Source organism: Pangasianodon hypophthalmus, chromosome 16 (assembly GCF_027358585.1).
Source record: "Pangasianodon hypophthalmus isolate fPanHyp1 chromosome 16, fPanHyp1.pri, whole genome shotgun sequence".
NCBI classification, from domain to species: Eukaryota; Metazoa; Chordata; class Actinopteri; order Siluriformes; family Pangasiidae; genus Pangasianodon; species Pangasianodon hypophthalmus.
Window position 1 is genome coordinate 9,193,546 of NC_069725.1, and position 12,577 is coordinate 9,206,122.

The 12,577-nt window shown below is 40.7% G+C and overlaps 1 protein-coding gene across 4 annotated transcripts in view; it reads right to left on the reverse strand.

Annotated features, from left to right (window-relative positions):
- Positions 1 to 12,577, reverse strand: part of samd11 (sterile alpha motif domain containing 11) — a 59,146-nt gene that overhangs the window by 18,343 nt on the left and 28,226 nt on the right. For all 4 annotated transcript variants that reach the window (XM_026921218.3, XM_026921219.3, XM_026921217.3 and 1 more), the window contains exon 5: positions 5,963 to 6,055. In XM_026921218.3, the coding sequence (XP_026777019.3) occupies positions 5,963 to 6,055 (93 nt within the window). The remainder of the gene's footprint in view (positions 1 to 5,962; positions 6,056 to 12,577) is intronic.

The following is a 12,577-nucleotide window of genomic DNA, read 5'->3' on the forward strand; positions in this document are numbered from 1 at the left end:
AAATATATATATTTTATAAATATATATAAATATATTCTTTGCTTAAGAAAGTGATCATTTTCACCTTCTCTACGAATGCAAAGCCACTGCTACTGCTACTGTTCATTCTGTAAAATGAGAAAATGACTGTCCTTGATATTCAGGTAAATCAAATACTAAATATTTAAAGTAATTACAACTTGATTGCTTTTTTTTGGATTCTGGATACAAAGTCTGGGGTTTTATGATTAGAGTGACTGAATGCCAGAGTGTGCATATAAACCGATATGTGAATGACAGAGTGAAGAGGCGTCAGCGACTGAATTATTAGGTGTGGACCTGGCAACAACAGAAGAGACAGTAACCCAAGGCAGAGCTGGGGGACTGGTGTAGGAGGGAGGAAGAGGAGAAGAAATCGAGGGTGAGCGGGAGGAAGAGAGAGAGGTGAGGAGAAAGAATAAGAAGGGGGGGATATTTTTACCCTCCGCGTTGAAAGCTGAGTCTGGCCCCAGGCTGGCGGAGAGGGAAGGGGGTGGGGGTGCGAGGGTACTGTGCCAAACATCGGATAATCCACCAAAGGCCCTCAGGTGTGTGTGGGTGTGTGTGTGTGTGTGTGTGTGTGTAAAAGAGAGAGCGTGAGCAAGACAGAGATAGAGAGTGTGATAAAGAGAGTGAGAGACTCTGTAATTACTAATGTATATGCAAGTTTTTAGATTTTGTAAGAAACTTGGGAATGTGAATAGCACAAACATATGGCTTTAGCATGCGTCTGCCTGTTCTTCTGTATTATATACATTTGCATTCATTTGGCTGAGGTACACACGCACCTGAGGTACACACGCAAGGTTGTGAAATGACATTTTCTTTTTGCACTGTCTTGTGTAAGCTGAGAAGGTGTGTTTTGACTATGCCAGAGAGTGCATGAAATGCATTCACAGTTTTCTTTGTGTGTGCACGTGTGTCAGTTTCTGTGTCTACAGGGAGTCTTGACACCGCCGCAGCATGACTAGGAGTCTAGATCTACACTTTACTCCAAGTTTTTATCACTGCATGTCTCTCTTTCATTTGCTTCTCTCATTAAAGACTGCACCTGATGCTTCAGACTCTGCGCTCTTATCTGGTTTGTGAGGGTGGAAAATCTCAGATAGGAGCAGCAGCTGGGTCTGAGGCCCCACCCACACATATATAGTTATTTCTGAAAACATTTTTTTAGCCTCTTGTCCACATTTTAGTCACTGAAAAAGTTTTTTTAAACACAGTCTCCAAGTTTGTTTTTGTGTGGATGGTTTTTTTGAAAACGCTGATGTCACAGACCCAGCTTGCACACGCGCATTAAAGCTTTCCATTTGTCATAAATGTGTTAGGACTCTGTTTATTATGGCTGCTGACCAGGTTGTTACTTTGTGACTTGTAATTTCTAATTTAATAACGTTTGAAATTTTATTTCACTTTGTTTTATTATAACACCCTCATGCTGAGCTGCCAGAATATGGTACATGCTATACTGCGTCTGAATCCACTGCTATCGTGGAACAAACTACAGATTTTGGATAAGACGTCGGACTTGTTGACTTCTTGTATTCAAGTGTAACCTTAAGCACCACTTCACTGTCAGTCCACACATATGAACTTTTAGCCATGTTGGTGTTTTTCCACATTTCATGCTCATTTATTCATACTCTTAACATTATTCTTGAGGAGTTTGAGAGGAAAGTTTATGATACACTATCACTGGGCTGGCAGGCTTACGTGAGCATTTCATCTTTTTTGCGTTTTCCTATGGACAGAGCAGGGGTGTACCACAATGCCACTATCACTTCTGTAAATCACTCTGGATAAAGGCATCTGCTAAATGCTATAAATGTAAATGTATCTATATATGTTTAGTGCTTCAAATATCCATATCTGTATTCAGATTTAAAACCAAGTTGGGTGTGGCCTAAACTGGAATTTTTTTCGCCACTATGCCCTTCAAAACACTGGAAAAAACCCAGAGTTAAAAACACCAGCAGTGTCAGCATGATCTGAGAATTCTGGCTCTGACAGTTCATAACTGATCTGAACTAAAGATGTTTTTTGTTTGTCCTGCAAGATTCTTATCTGACCACTCACTCGAGCCTGCATCAAAGTAAAAACCTCCCATTCATGCAACTTTTTGCTGCCTTCAGCTGGATCCCAGTGCTGATGCACACCTATAGTCTCAATGCCCTGTAAACTGTTCTGGCAAGCTTTCTGAAAAAAAAAAAAAAAAATAGAACAGTGTGCCTCGTACTGACGTGAGTATAATGTATTCATAATCAGTTCCATCCCAAGGATGGAGATATTTTCAAAAATGCAGTTTTTGAAAATTAAGGGGGTAAAAATAAAAAAAATCCATATATATATATATATATATATATATATATATATATATATATATGTAGACAAGACACTTATATACACCTGCATACAAACTCACCCACCCACAACAGTAATCTAATCACAGAACACAGACACAGGGCATTAGATCAGCAGTGACCTAAAGACATACTAATTTGATCACCCATTGTAAGCACTACCGTGTACACAATGCCTTCATGCTCATCACGCCACCACGGTAAGCACCTGGGAGAGTGATGAGTTCGCAAGTAGGACCTAAAAATATGACTGTGAGTAACGACAGCAAAGTCTAAAAGCAGACGCGACATCGTCCTAATTCCTGGGTGTGGATGTGTCATGTTAAATACAGTCATTCTACTTTAAGGGCCATGATCCAAACAGCAAGACCTTTCCATGTAGGAGTATAATGTATGACGTTAAATGGAGCGTCGTAACATTATACCACGTCTACACACAGTCCGCTCACCCAGACACTGGGGCGACTGGCTACTTTTTTTTTTTACAGTAATTATAAATTTAATTATAATTACATTGCTTTCAAATAGTTGCCCCATTCCTCTCAAAGTTACATATACATGCAGGCTAAACACAAACTAGAAGAACCTTCAAATCAAGTAGAGGAAATGGAGGAAGTCATGTGTGTAGAGCGTGGTGAGCACCCCCACCCAGCTCTGTGCTCTCAGCTTGAGCAGCTGACCTAATCTGAGCGGCAGGCGGTAAATCTGGCGCTCGGCTGCTGGGGGTATCAGCCTCTCTCTCACCTCCCAGTTGTGCCGTCTTGGCTGTCGGCATGGGCGCACATGCATGTGATTTGTGCTGCCCTAGAGAGATGGAGAACGAGGGAGAGCGAGAGAAAGAGAGAGCAAGAAGGGAGGGAGAGAGAGAAAAGGGAACGAGAGAGAGCCAAAGCATAGAGAGCCAGCTCAACCATGGTTTTTCCCACAATTCAACAGGAAGAGGCAGAGAAAAAAGAAAAGAGAGGTATAGAAGATAGAGAATGAGAATTCGAAAGTAGAGAAGTCATTTTTAATCTAAAGGTTTGCCAGAAATTACCCTGACTTTCACACACTCATTCACTTCTTACCACACACACATTGTTTGTGAATCAAAAAAGTGGAAATTTAAAAGAAATAAAAAGAATTTTAATACATTTCATTGTCTACTTCACTTTGTCCCAAGGGTTTACAAACTTTAGCCCTGAACCGTATATATAAGGGCTCATCAACTGGCGGACCTCAGTCCAGATGTGGATCAAGCAAAGTATTTTATTGAAATAACCCGAGCACTCAAAAAATACTGCAGTACAACCAATCAACGGCCAATCAATGGCCAAAGTTCAGAGATTCTAGTTTTTTAAACACAATACATCATGGCTTCTGTAGCAGATTCTCTGTTGAGGCTTGTTGCAGCCAATCACGTGTTTATGTCAATTATTTAGGAAAAGGCAGCACATCAAGAAAGGGAAAAGTTTTCACAGACATGGCTTGTTAAAAAACAAAAACAGAATGTTTGAAGACAATTAAATAAAGAAGTATGCGTTTATTTACCAGTCAAAGTTCAAAATTCGATGTCTTATCTGTTCAGAGTCTATAGCACTAGTGAAAAGTGGTTACATGATGTGCCACTACAAAATAAAACAACCACTTTAAGCATTTAAAAGAAAATATTAAAAAAAAAAATCACCTTTTAGTCATGTTAGATGCTTATTCAGAATTTTGTAAGCAAGGAATTTTAGCTAACCTTTACAACAGTTTCAAACAGTTCAAACAGAATGTGATCGTCAGTATTAACTATGCGAAACCACATCCTGTCAGTTTTAGTAGTGTTTAAATACACATTTTTATTTGACCCCCTAATTAAGAACTCTATAACGGGGTTCTTAAAAATGACTAAATAAGTTTAATAATAAACGCTCAAATATGTTTCACCAGTCATCTTAGAAAGGCACACTGTTAGATCACTGATTTCTCACTGGGGAGATTCCCCAGGAACTTTGCAGTAAAGGTCGGCAACATGCTGCTTTTATGGAAGATATGGTTTATTTGCAATAGTACACCAGCTGTTGGAGAGACAGAAAACATAGAGTCAAGCCCGCCACTGCTCCATCTGTGCTGACTAGTCCAATGGCAAAAGGTTATTTTGGGTAGAGAACAAAGCATTTTGGTGTGAAGTAGACAGGCTGGGAAATTCAGTATTAGATGCTGATTCATCACAGACAGTGGGGGAACTTGGCCTACACCAAAAGGGTGAATTGTAGTAATCAACAACTGTGAGGTTACACTATTCTGATAACATCCTGGCTATTAAACATCCTGCTTCAGAACAACACTAGGATAAAATCAGAATCTACAGAAACAACACATAAATTACACTTTCAAACACCCCTGCAATGGACCATACCATTTCTTAACCATGAACACTGCCTCCAGCTGGACTCTCATTTTGTGAAAAGAAAACTAGGCAAAACATTTCTGTGAAATAGCTAGCTACTCTACTCTTGTTATTTAAATGGAACTATCATCGGTATGTCCAAAACCACATAGCTTTACGCTAGTTAGGCTACACTAGGCAATTTTATAACGTGTATTATATCCACCGCACTCCCAGAAAACTCGTAGAATGCTGTATGTTAGCATCCAACTGAAGCTAAAGGCATACATGGCATTCATGACACGCTTTTTGTAAGGAATAGAAAGAGAGAGTTGATGGCCGTTTCAGTTACATATTCATGCATATTGTGCAGCTACGGTCTTTGCAAAATCACCAGGGGGAGGAAAAAAACAACAAGTCCGCCATATGTCTTTGTACACTGTTATTGTATGTATTTAAATTTAAATTCTGAGGGGAAAAAAATGCTATGCATTGTGGTACTTCAGTTGTACACTTCTTGATTTGCAATGCACTATGGGTAATGTAGTGAACTACTGAGAGAATATGTTGAGGGTACACACTACAATACATATGACACCCATTAAAAGTGCACTATTACATGACGAGTAGGGAAAAATACCGACAGGCCTACAGTCTATACCTAAAATAGCTGTAGAGTTGTAGGAGTGCCAAAAGTCAAGCACACTATGCTCAAAACAAACAAGAGCTACACATGTAATATGGCATAATTCTTATTATCAGAAACAATAAGGGCCAGTTCTAACAATATCTGAAATTATAAAAAAAAAAAAAATAATGGAATTTGCGAGATCTCAAACAGCAATCCCGTTTTTTTGCGAATCAGCTAACTTTTAGTGTTTATTATTAAACTTGCTTACAAATGCTTGGGCCCTCCCTTTAACAACTATCTCAGTCATAATGGCCCTTTCAGTCTCCTCACGCAGATAAAATGTGTTCGAGAAAACAGAGAAAGTGAGAAGAAAAGTGAGTTTGTTTGTATGAACTTGTGAGTATATAAATGGTGAAGTCCAAGAGGTTGAGGTGTGTAACTTTGTGTCACGGATACTCCTCCTCTCCTCTGTCACTCTATCCCACCCACTCCCTCTCCCAATGCAAGGTTAAACAGCTCTGATTACACTGCACCACCTCCTCGGTCACACACACACTCATACACATACACATACACACGTAGGTTTGCCTATGAGGCTCTTACCTTTGGGAGACACGCTGCGGGACTTCTTGCTGTCAGACGGGCACTCGCTGCTGCTGCTTGGGGAATAGGCTCTCTTCTTGCTTAGAACGTCATCTGGAAGAGAGAAGCAGAGCGGAGGAGTTCAGCACCGAGCCCAGGGGAAATGGAGCAAGGCTGCCTCGCTAGCTAGCACACTAGCTACCTGAGTACATGCTGGAGCTGTGGGCGAGACGAGGAGCTGCCACAGCTCTGCCAGAGATGAGAGGGCCCTGTGCCAGCACCGACGACAAATCTGTCTCTTACCAACGCGAGCAGAGATTCGGTTTCTCTTTCTGTCACTCGCGCTCTCCTTCTGTCTTGCACAAACACACTCCCTCCTCTCTCACGCGCACACTTTCTATGTCTCCCTCTCTTTCACCCTTGATCTCTACGTCTCTCCTAAGTTTACACAACCTAAACCTGGTCTAAAAGTAGTGCACAGACTATAAAAACAAACAGAAGGGGAAAAAAAATCAGACATCAAAACACTTTGTGGAAATCCTTATTCTAGTTTTTCAGACTCACTCTGTTTACAGTCCATATAAACCTCACATCTAAGGCTAATCTCCCTTCCTCCCCCTCTCTCCCTTAACTTTCTCTGCTCTCTTTTTCTGTTTACGTCTTCTCTCCCTCTTCCTCTTTCTCTCTCACACCCTTTGTGTTGGAGTCCTGAGGCTGTCTGCTCGAGCCCTGCGCAGCTCGTTGCTCATGTCTAGTGTACGATTACAGCACCCTCCTCCCCCAAGAGCGCATCTCAAATCAATATCCTGCTAATCATGCTGGCAGGGGCTGCTGAGAGCGTGGTGCTGCATGCATGCAGGAAGGAAGAGACCGTTTGTCATTGCACTTTCTCTCACTCCATCTCTCTCTCTCTCTCTCCTCAGCTCAAGCCGCAGATACCTCTTCCTCTCCTTCTCTTTTGGGCTTTCATCGTCTTACTAATAATAATAGAAACGTTGAGACAAACTAGCCTCATCAGATCTAATGAAGCACCTCAGATGCAGGCTCTGCATCCATCTGGCTGTTCACACTTAAAGCAGACTTAAATAAGACTAGATCCTTAAAGGGCAACAAGCCATGGACACACTGGACTGCAATCCATCTGTAATCCAAAGGCCACACACACACACACACACACACACACACACATAGACTGCACTTCTACTATTGGTGACGAACACTCTGGTCACCTCTCTCTCTCTCTCTCTCTCTCTCTCTCTCTCTCTCTCTCTCTCTGATAAGAGTGTCTGAATAAGAGGAATAAAAGGAGGGGAAAAAAGCAAGCCCATGCATGAAAGGACTTTCGGAGTGGAAGAGCAAGGTCTGGGAGGCTTTGTAAGGAGCGCGTTGCACTAATGATGCCGTTTGATGTGTTTCCTGAGATGGAAGGCGGCCTATCCTCTTCTAGAGAGCGAGGGCTTTTTAATAGGCCTCTCTTCTGCTCTTTAGTCACATCACTCCTGTTTTCCACCTCTCTGAATCTCCAACAGTCCTTCTCTTTCCATCCCTGAACATAACTAAACGGGAAGAATTTCATGTGCAGTGCATCGTTTGCCCTCTGCTATTTTGCTTGCAGAAGATCGATATGTTTATTTCAATTTTACAAAACTGTGTCATCAAGCAGTACTGTTTATAATGAACCCAACAAAAGAGCAACCTCTGACTGAGTGGGTGCAAATGAGACGAGTGGGTGCAGCGAGAAGAACTTTTTAGCATATCGAGAAGCACAGGCTTGCAGAAACAGTGCAAGGCGTTATGATATTATTACCAAAGATTACTAGTCAATGGGCTGAGTATGCATGCTCTCCTTCTCTATCTTTTTCTGTCTAACTCTAAACTCCTACTCTGTCTTTCCCATTGGGCTTAGCAGCGCTATCTGCATCCCTGTCGCTCCTCTCCTTATCAGACCTCTTCTCTACCCAGCCAGAGCCCTGTGCCTCCTCAATCTCTCCGCTTGCCAACAAGGGCATTGCCCTGAGCTCGGAGCAGAACCATCCAATCTCATTCATATCCACCACTCATTGCATTCTTATGCAGTCTTGCATAAAACATTTGGTACAGAATCTCTCCAACAAGGTAGACTCAAGGCTAACATTAAAATTAAACTGAATATGTATACTAAGTTTTAGTTTATTAGTTTACTAGATCAGAAAACCTAATAATCTGACAACTTGCTAATTTAATTAATTTATTAAATTTAAATTATTTATTAAATTAGTTATTAAATTAATATTAAATCCTATAACAGCAGCTCTGACAGTAGTTCCAGCTGTAATTCAAATCACAGGTTTGTATTAATGCGCTTGTTCTAATACGTTACTGTTTCTATAGTAACAGCTTGTTCACAGGGACTTGTAGTGTGGATACCCCACATAATCTAAGCCTAATGACAAATAGATTAAAAACTGTCTTATTTACCAAAGAAAAGTGTATGATTGTTGAAGCTTTCTGTAAAGGGATGCTTAATTAACATTTATGGAAGAAGTCTCCAGAGTCAGAACTTTGTAACAGTTAGTAAGTTTTCCAGCACAGGAGAGTCTTCAGGACAGAGGACTCTCAGTAACATGACAAGCTGTGTGTTTTTTTTTTTTTTTAAATTAACTTCAATACAATGAAAACAGAAAAGTTGGTGAGGCAACAACTGTTTATAGCTGCTAGTGGTACTTGTCTCATGGCCATTCCACAACATAAAATGTAACTATATATGGTTAAAAAAGCACAATGTGTCATTCAGTCATTGGCAAATCACTGTGGTATAAGATGAATAAATTGTGTTGGAAAATAGTAAAGTTTGGGGTGGTTAGCATCTCTCTGCTTCATGTCAGGCCACATCACAACACTCTGTCGTTCCACACTTCATGATGTTTTATTCCATCAGTGGTTACAATGATTGTTTAAACTCACTAGCTACTTTACTAGTTACTTAGCCAGCTGCTACTTAACCAGCTAACCTACTTAGCTAGTCTCTAGACGAGACACCAATCGGTCTAACACAGCTATTTTTTCACATTTCGGAGAAGCCAATTCACCTACCGTGACATGTTAAACTCCACACAGAAAGCAAGCAAGCAGAGCTCAGGATCAAACCTCAGACCTGTGAGGCATCAACGCTAACCACTGTGCCAATGTGTCACCTAACAAGCTTCATATGATTTAAATTTTGTAATAATGCTTAGATATATTTTAAATAATTCAGTTAGGAGCACCACTGTACAATATTTAGGAGCAAAGGAGCAAATGTCTTCCTGCTCAGAAGGTGTCTATATTAGTTCATACATTCATTTGCATAAGGTTTAGCTCTGCTGAACATGATGAGACAGATTTTGCCCTCTTTTTTGTTATCTAGCAGAGTTCTCTATTAACCCTTTCATGCACAAATGATTATAAAACATATCAAGATATGTATAACTGCATGCAAATTCAAATGAATCTTGACCTTTTCTATGTCACTAAATGTAAGTGAAGTTAGCAGGGATCCAAGGAGTAAAATGGGGTAAAAACATCACAACTTGCAATGTGTTTGTAAAGTCATCTACTAAGTATACGTGTAAAAAAAAACTTTTTATTAAATGTACCGTCTGTTTGACAGTACAACTGAAAATATCATCTTTTTCTTTTCTTTTTTTTCTATAATTCATATATGCACTTTATATGCAAAAAAAAAAAAAAGAAAAAAAAGAAAAATTGAGACATGTGCTGCAGCTGTCACTGGCAGCCATGTTGGATTGGGATACTGGAGTAATAAACTCATGGCAATGGTGTTTATAATATTGGAGTGGTTTGGAGGTGATTCGTATTTTATATTTTTCTAAAAACAGCCTTAAATTAATGATCAATGAGTGGGAACACCATTCACATAAGGATTAAATGAACTTGAAAGGAGTCACATACCATCAGAGTGTATGCAGGTTGTTAGTTTATTACTTACTAGATCAGTATAATGAATATTCTGACAACATAGTGGGTATATCTAAGCTGTTGTATATCTTGCTGTGCAAAGGGTAAAAGTAAATACTTATAGATAAATTTAACTAGAGCCAAAGACACTACAGAGATAGAAGTTTGGCTGGCTTTAAGATGGTAGGAAGCCAAAGGTTGAAGCAGAGCAGCGTGCCCATGGCACCAACACAAGACAAGCGGAGGAAGCCCGGCTCCAAAGCACGCTCCCTCTGCTTTTAGCACTTGGCCCTCATTCACTTAATGCACTCAACAAAAGCAAAGAGTGGAGGGTCGGCATGCAGAGGAAGAGGACCTTATTCTGTATGGAGACTTGGAGGCGGGCAGCGGCGTTGACTCACACACTGCTTCTTCTGTTCCTTTGAGAAAAATTCAGTTCCCTACTCAGTGCAAACTCTCCCACTGTCTCCCCTCCTCTTTCCCCCATTATTTCAACTGTGGTTTTTCTTAGGGTTTTTTTTTTTCCTATAAAAAACTTTGACGTGCTATAAAATCACTGTTACACTTTCAAAATATATCACTCTTCTCTGGTCTACACAGTCAATATGAGGATACTAAGAGGCCAAAAATAGGCCAGTTTGAATTCTTCATGGTTGTGTGGTCGTGTCACTACCACAGATACATTTACATATATCCGCATACAATATATTTACATATGGCCGTTTATTCAGCATACAACAGCTTGATCTATCAGTCGATGAGGAATGCTGTAACTACAGTCTGTAGTAGGTCTACTGGAGCAGAAGCTGTGGGGAATTTTTTTTTCTTGGCTGTTGGAAAGGAATTGTATCTTTGCATAGCCTTCCAAAGGATACAGACACCAGATAGCAGTTTCTGAAGCTTTCTTTTCCCCCAATATGTCTGAGAATTTCAGTCTGAGCTTACCAGTTTGTTCAGCACTGGTTTTTTTTGTTCTGCACTAATATGGGCAGAACAGGGGATATATCAGGGCCAGGGTTGGGAATCTATGTGTTATATCATAATATAATGTTTATCTGAGACATAATGAGAAGTAATAGCCACATGTCTATACTAAAACGCAATAAGCCATATGTGTGACAGTCTGGGAAAACACATCGGAAGTTGCTGTGACTGAATTCTGGCAAACAGGCAAAAAAAAGATGAAAGACTATGTTGGGTTTCTACATGCTATATCAAAATGAACATGAGCCTAATCAATTCAGTGTGTAATCAGATACCAGCTGTCAAAATGTCTGTGATGCTCCTGCGCTCCTTAGCATTTTCTCCTTTCCACTTTTGGGGCAATTAGATTTTCAAATATTATTACTTTACTTATAGTAGAAATATTTATATGCAAAAGGGAAACATTTCAGTTCATGAAAGGCTGTAGTTTTAAGAACTATATATAGTAAAAATGTCAAAATTTCATCACGGGAAGGGTTTTCCCAGGTGGCCACTCATACACAAATTAGTAGCAAAAGACTGAGTAGTACAGCTCCTCCACAACAAAAATAGCAGAAGTAAACTAAGCAGAAAAATTGCAGCAGCAGTGATACAGTAAGCCCCAAGATCACTCAGCCTGCAGAGAGGAGAGGAGAGGCCGGGGAGAGAGGGATTCAGTAATGTCTGCCTGCCGCTGCCTGAGGGCCAGAGATCTAAAGGCAGAAAGCCTTTAAGACCAATTAAATGTTGCTTCTTAACACTGTGATGCTCAGATTTAGCACCAAACAGGGAGCACTGGCGCTGTCTAGTTCCACAGTCCTGCCAGCCTGGGCTCCTGCACTGCACTGCTCAAAGCCTATAGAAAATACAATAGGCTCTCTCTTTGTTTCTCTCTCTCTTTCTCTCTGTGCTTGGGATAATCAGCCTCTCTTTACAGGCACCATAGCACAGTCTCTACTGCTGCTCTTAAACACCTTTAACTTCAGCCCCCATTCAATGAAAAAAGTGCAGGAAAGTAACAGGATGTGAGAAACGGAGAGAGACGTAAATAAAAAGGAGGGATTTATTTCAGAAGGAGGTGGCCTGTTTTACACCCCATTCCCCTTTTGCCTCTCTCATGCTCTGTCTTGCTGTGGTCACTGACAGGTCGGGCAGGCCAGACTCCTTAATTCCCTTTCCTTATTCCCTTAATCTGTCATCTTTATCAGGCAGGGGAAGTGGCGGATGGTGCGGGCGAAGCCACGGCCTCCAATCAATCTCCACATTACATCTGACAGAATGGTGCTAATAACTTATTGATCCCCCTGTTTGCGGGTCTCGGCCAGGGCTTGAAAGGCTACCATTGATTGGCTGCAGGGGGGGAGAGAGCTGCGTGGCTCTTTCACTAGCCCAGAAGATGCTACGCCACCTCCCTCAACTGCCGCTCACCCGCTGAGAGCCTCAGGGGAGGACAGACAGAAAAAGAGAGAGAGAGAGAGAGAGAGAGAGGACAAAGAATAACAGGGCAAAGAAAAAACACAAAAGCAATACAGACATGGGGAAAAAAAGAAAATTACGCCATGACATGAGAAAAAACATGAAAAATATATTTGTCAGCAGCCCACAGAGTGATCAATATGGAAAACACCAATGCTGATAATAATTGCACTAACAAATTTCATTATTTGGGTCTCCTCTCTCACATACTCTCACCCAGGATTTAGCAAAAAAAAAAAAAAAAAAAAAAGTAAAACACCT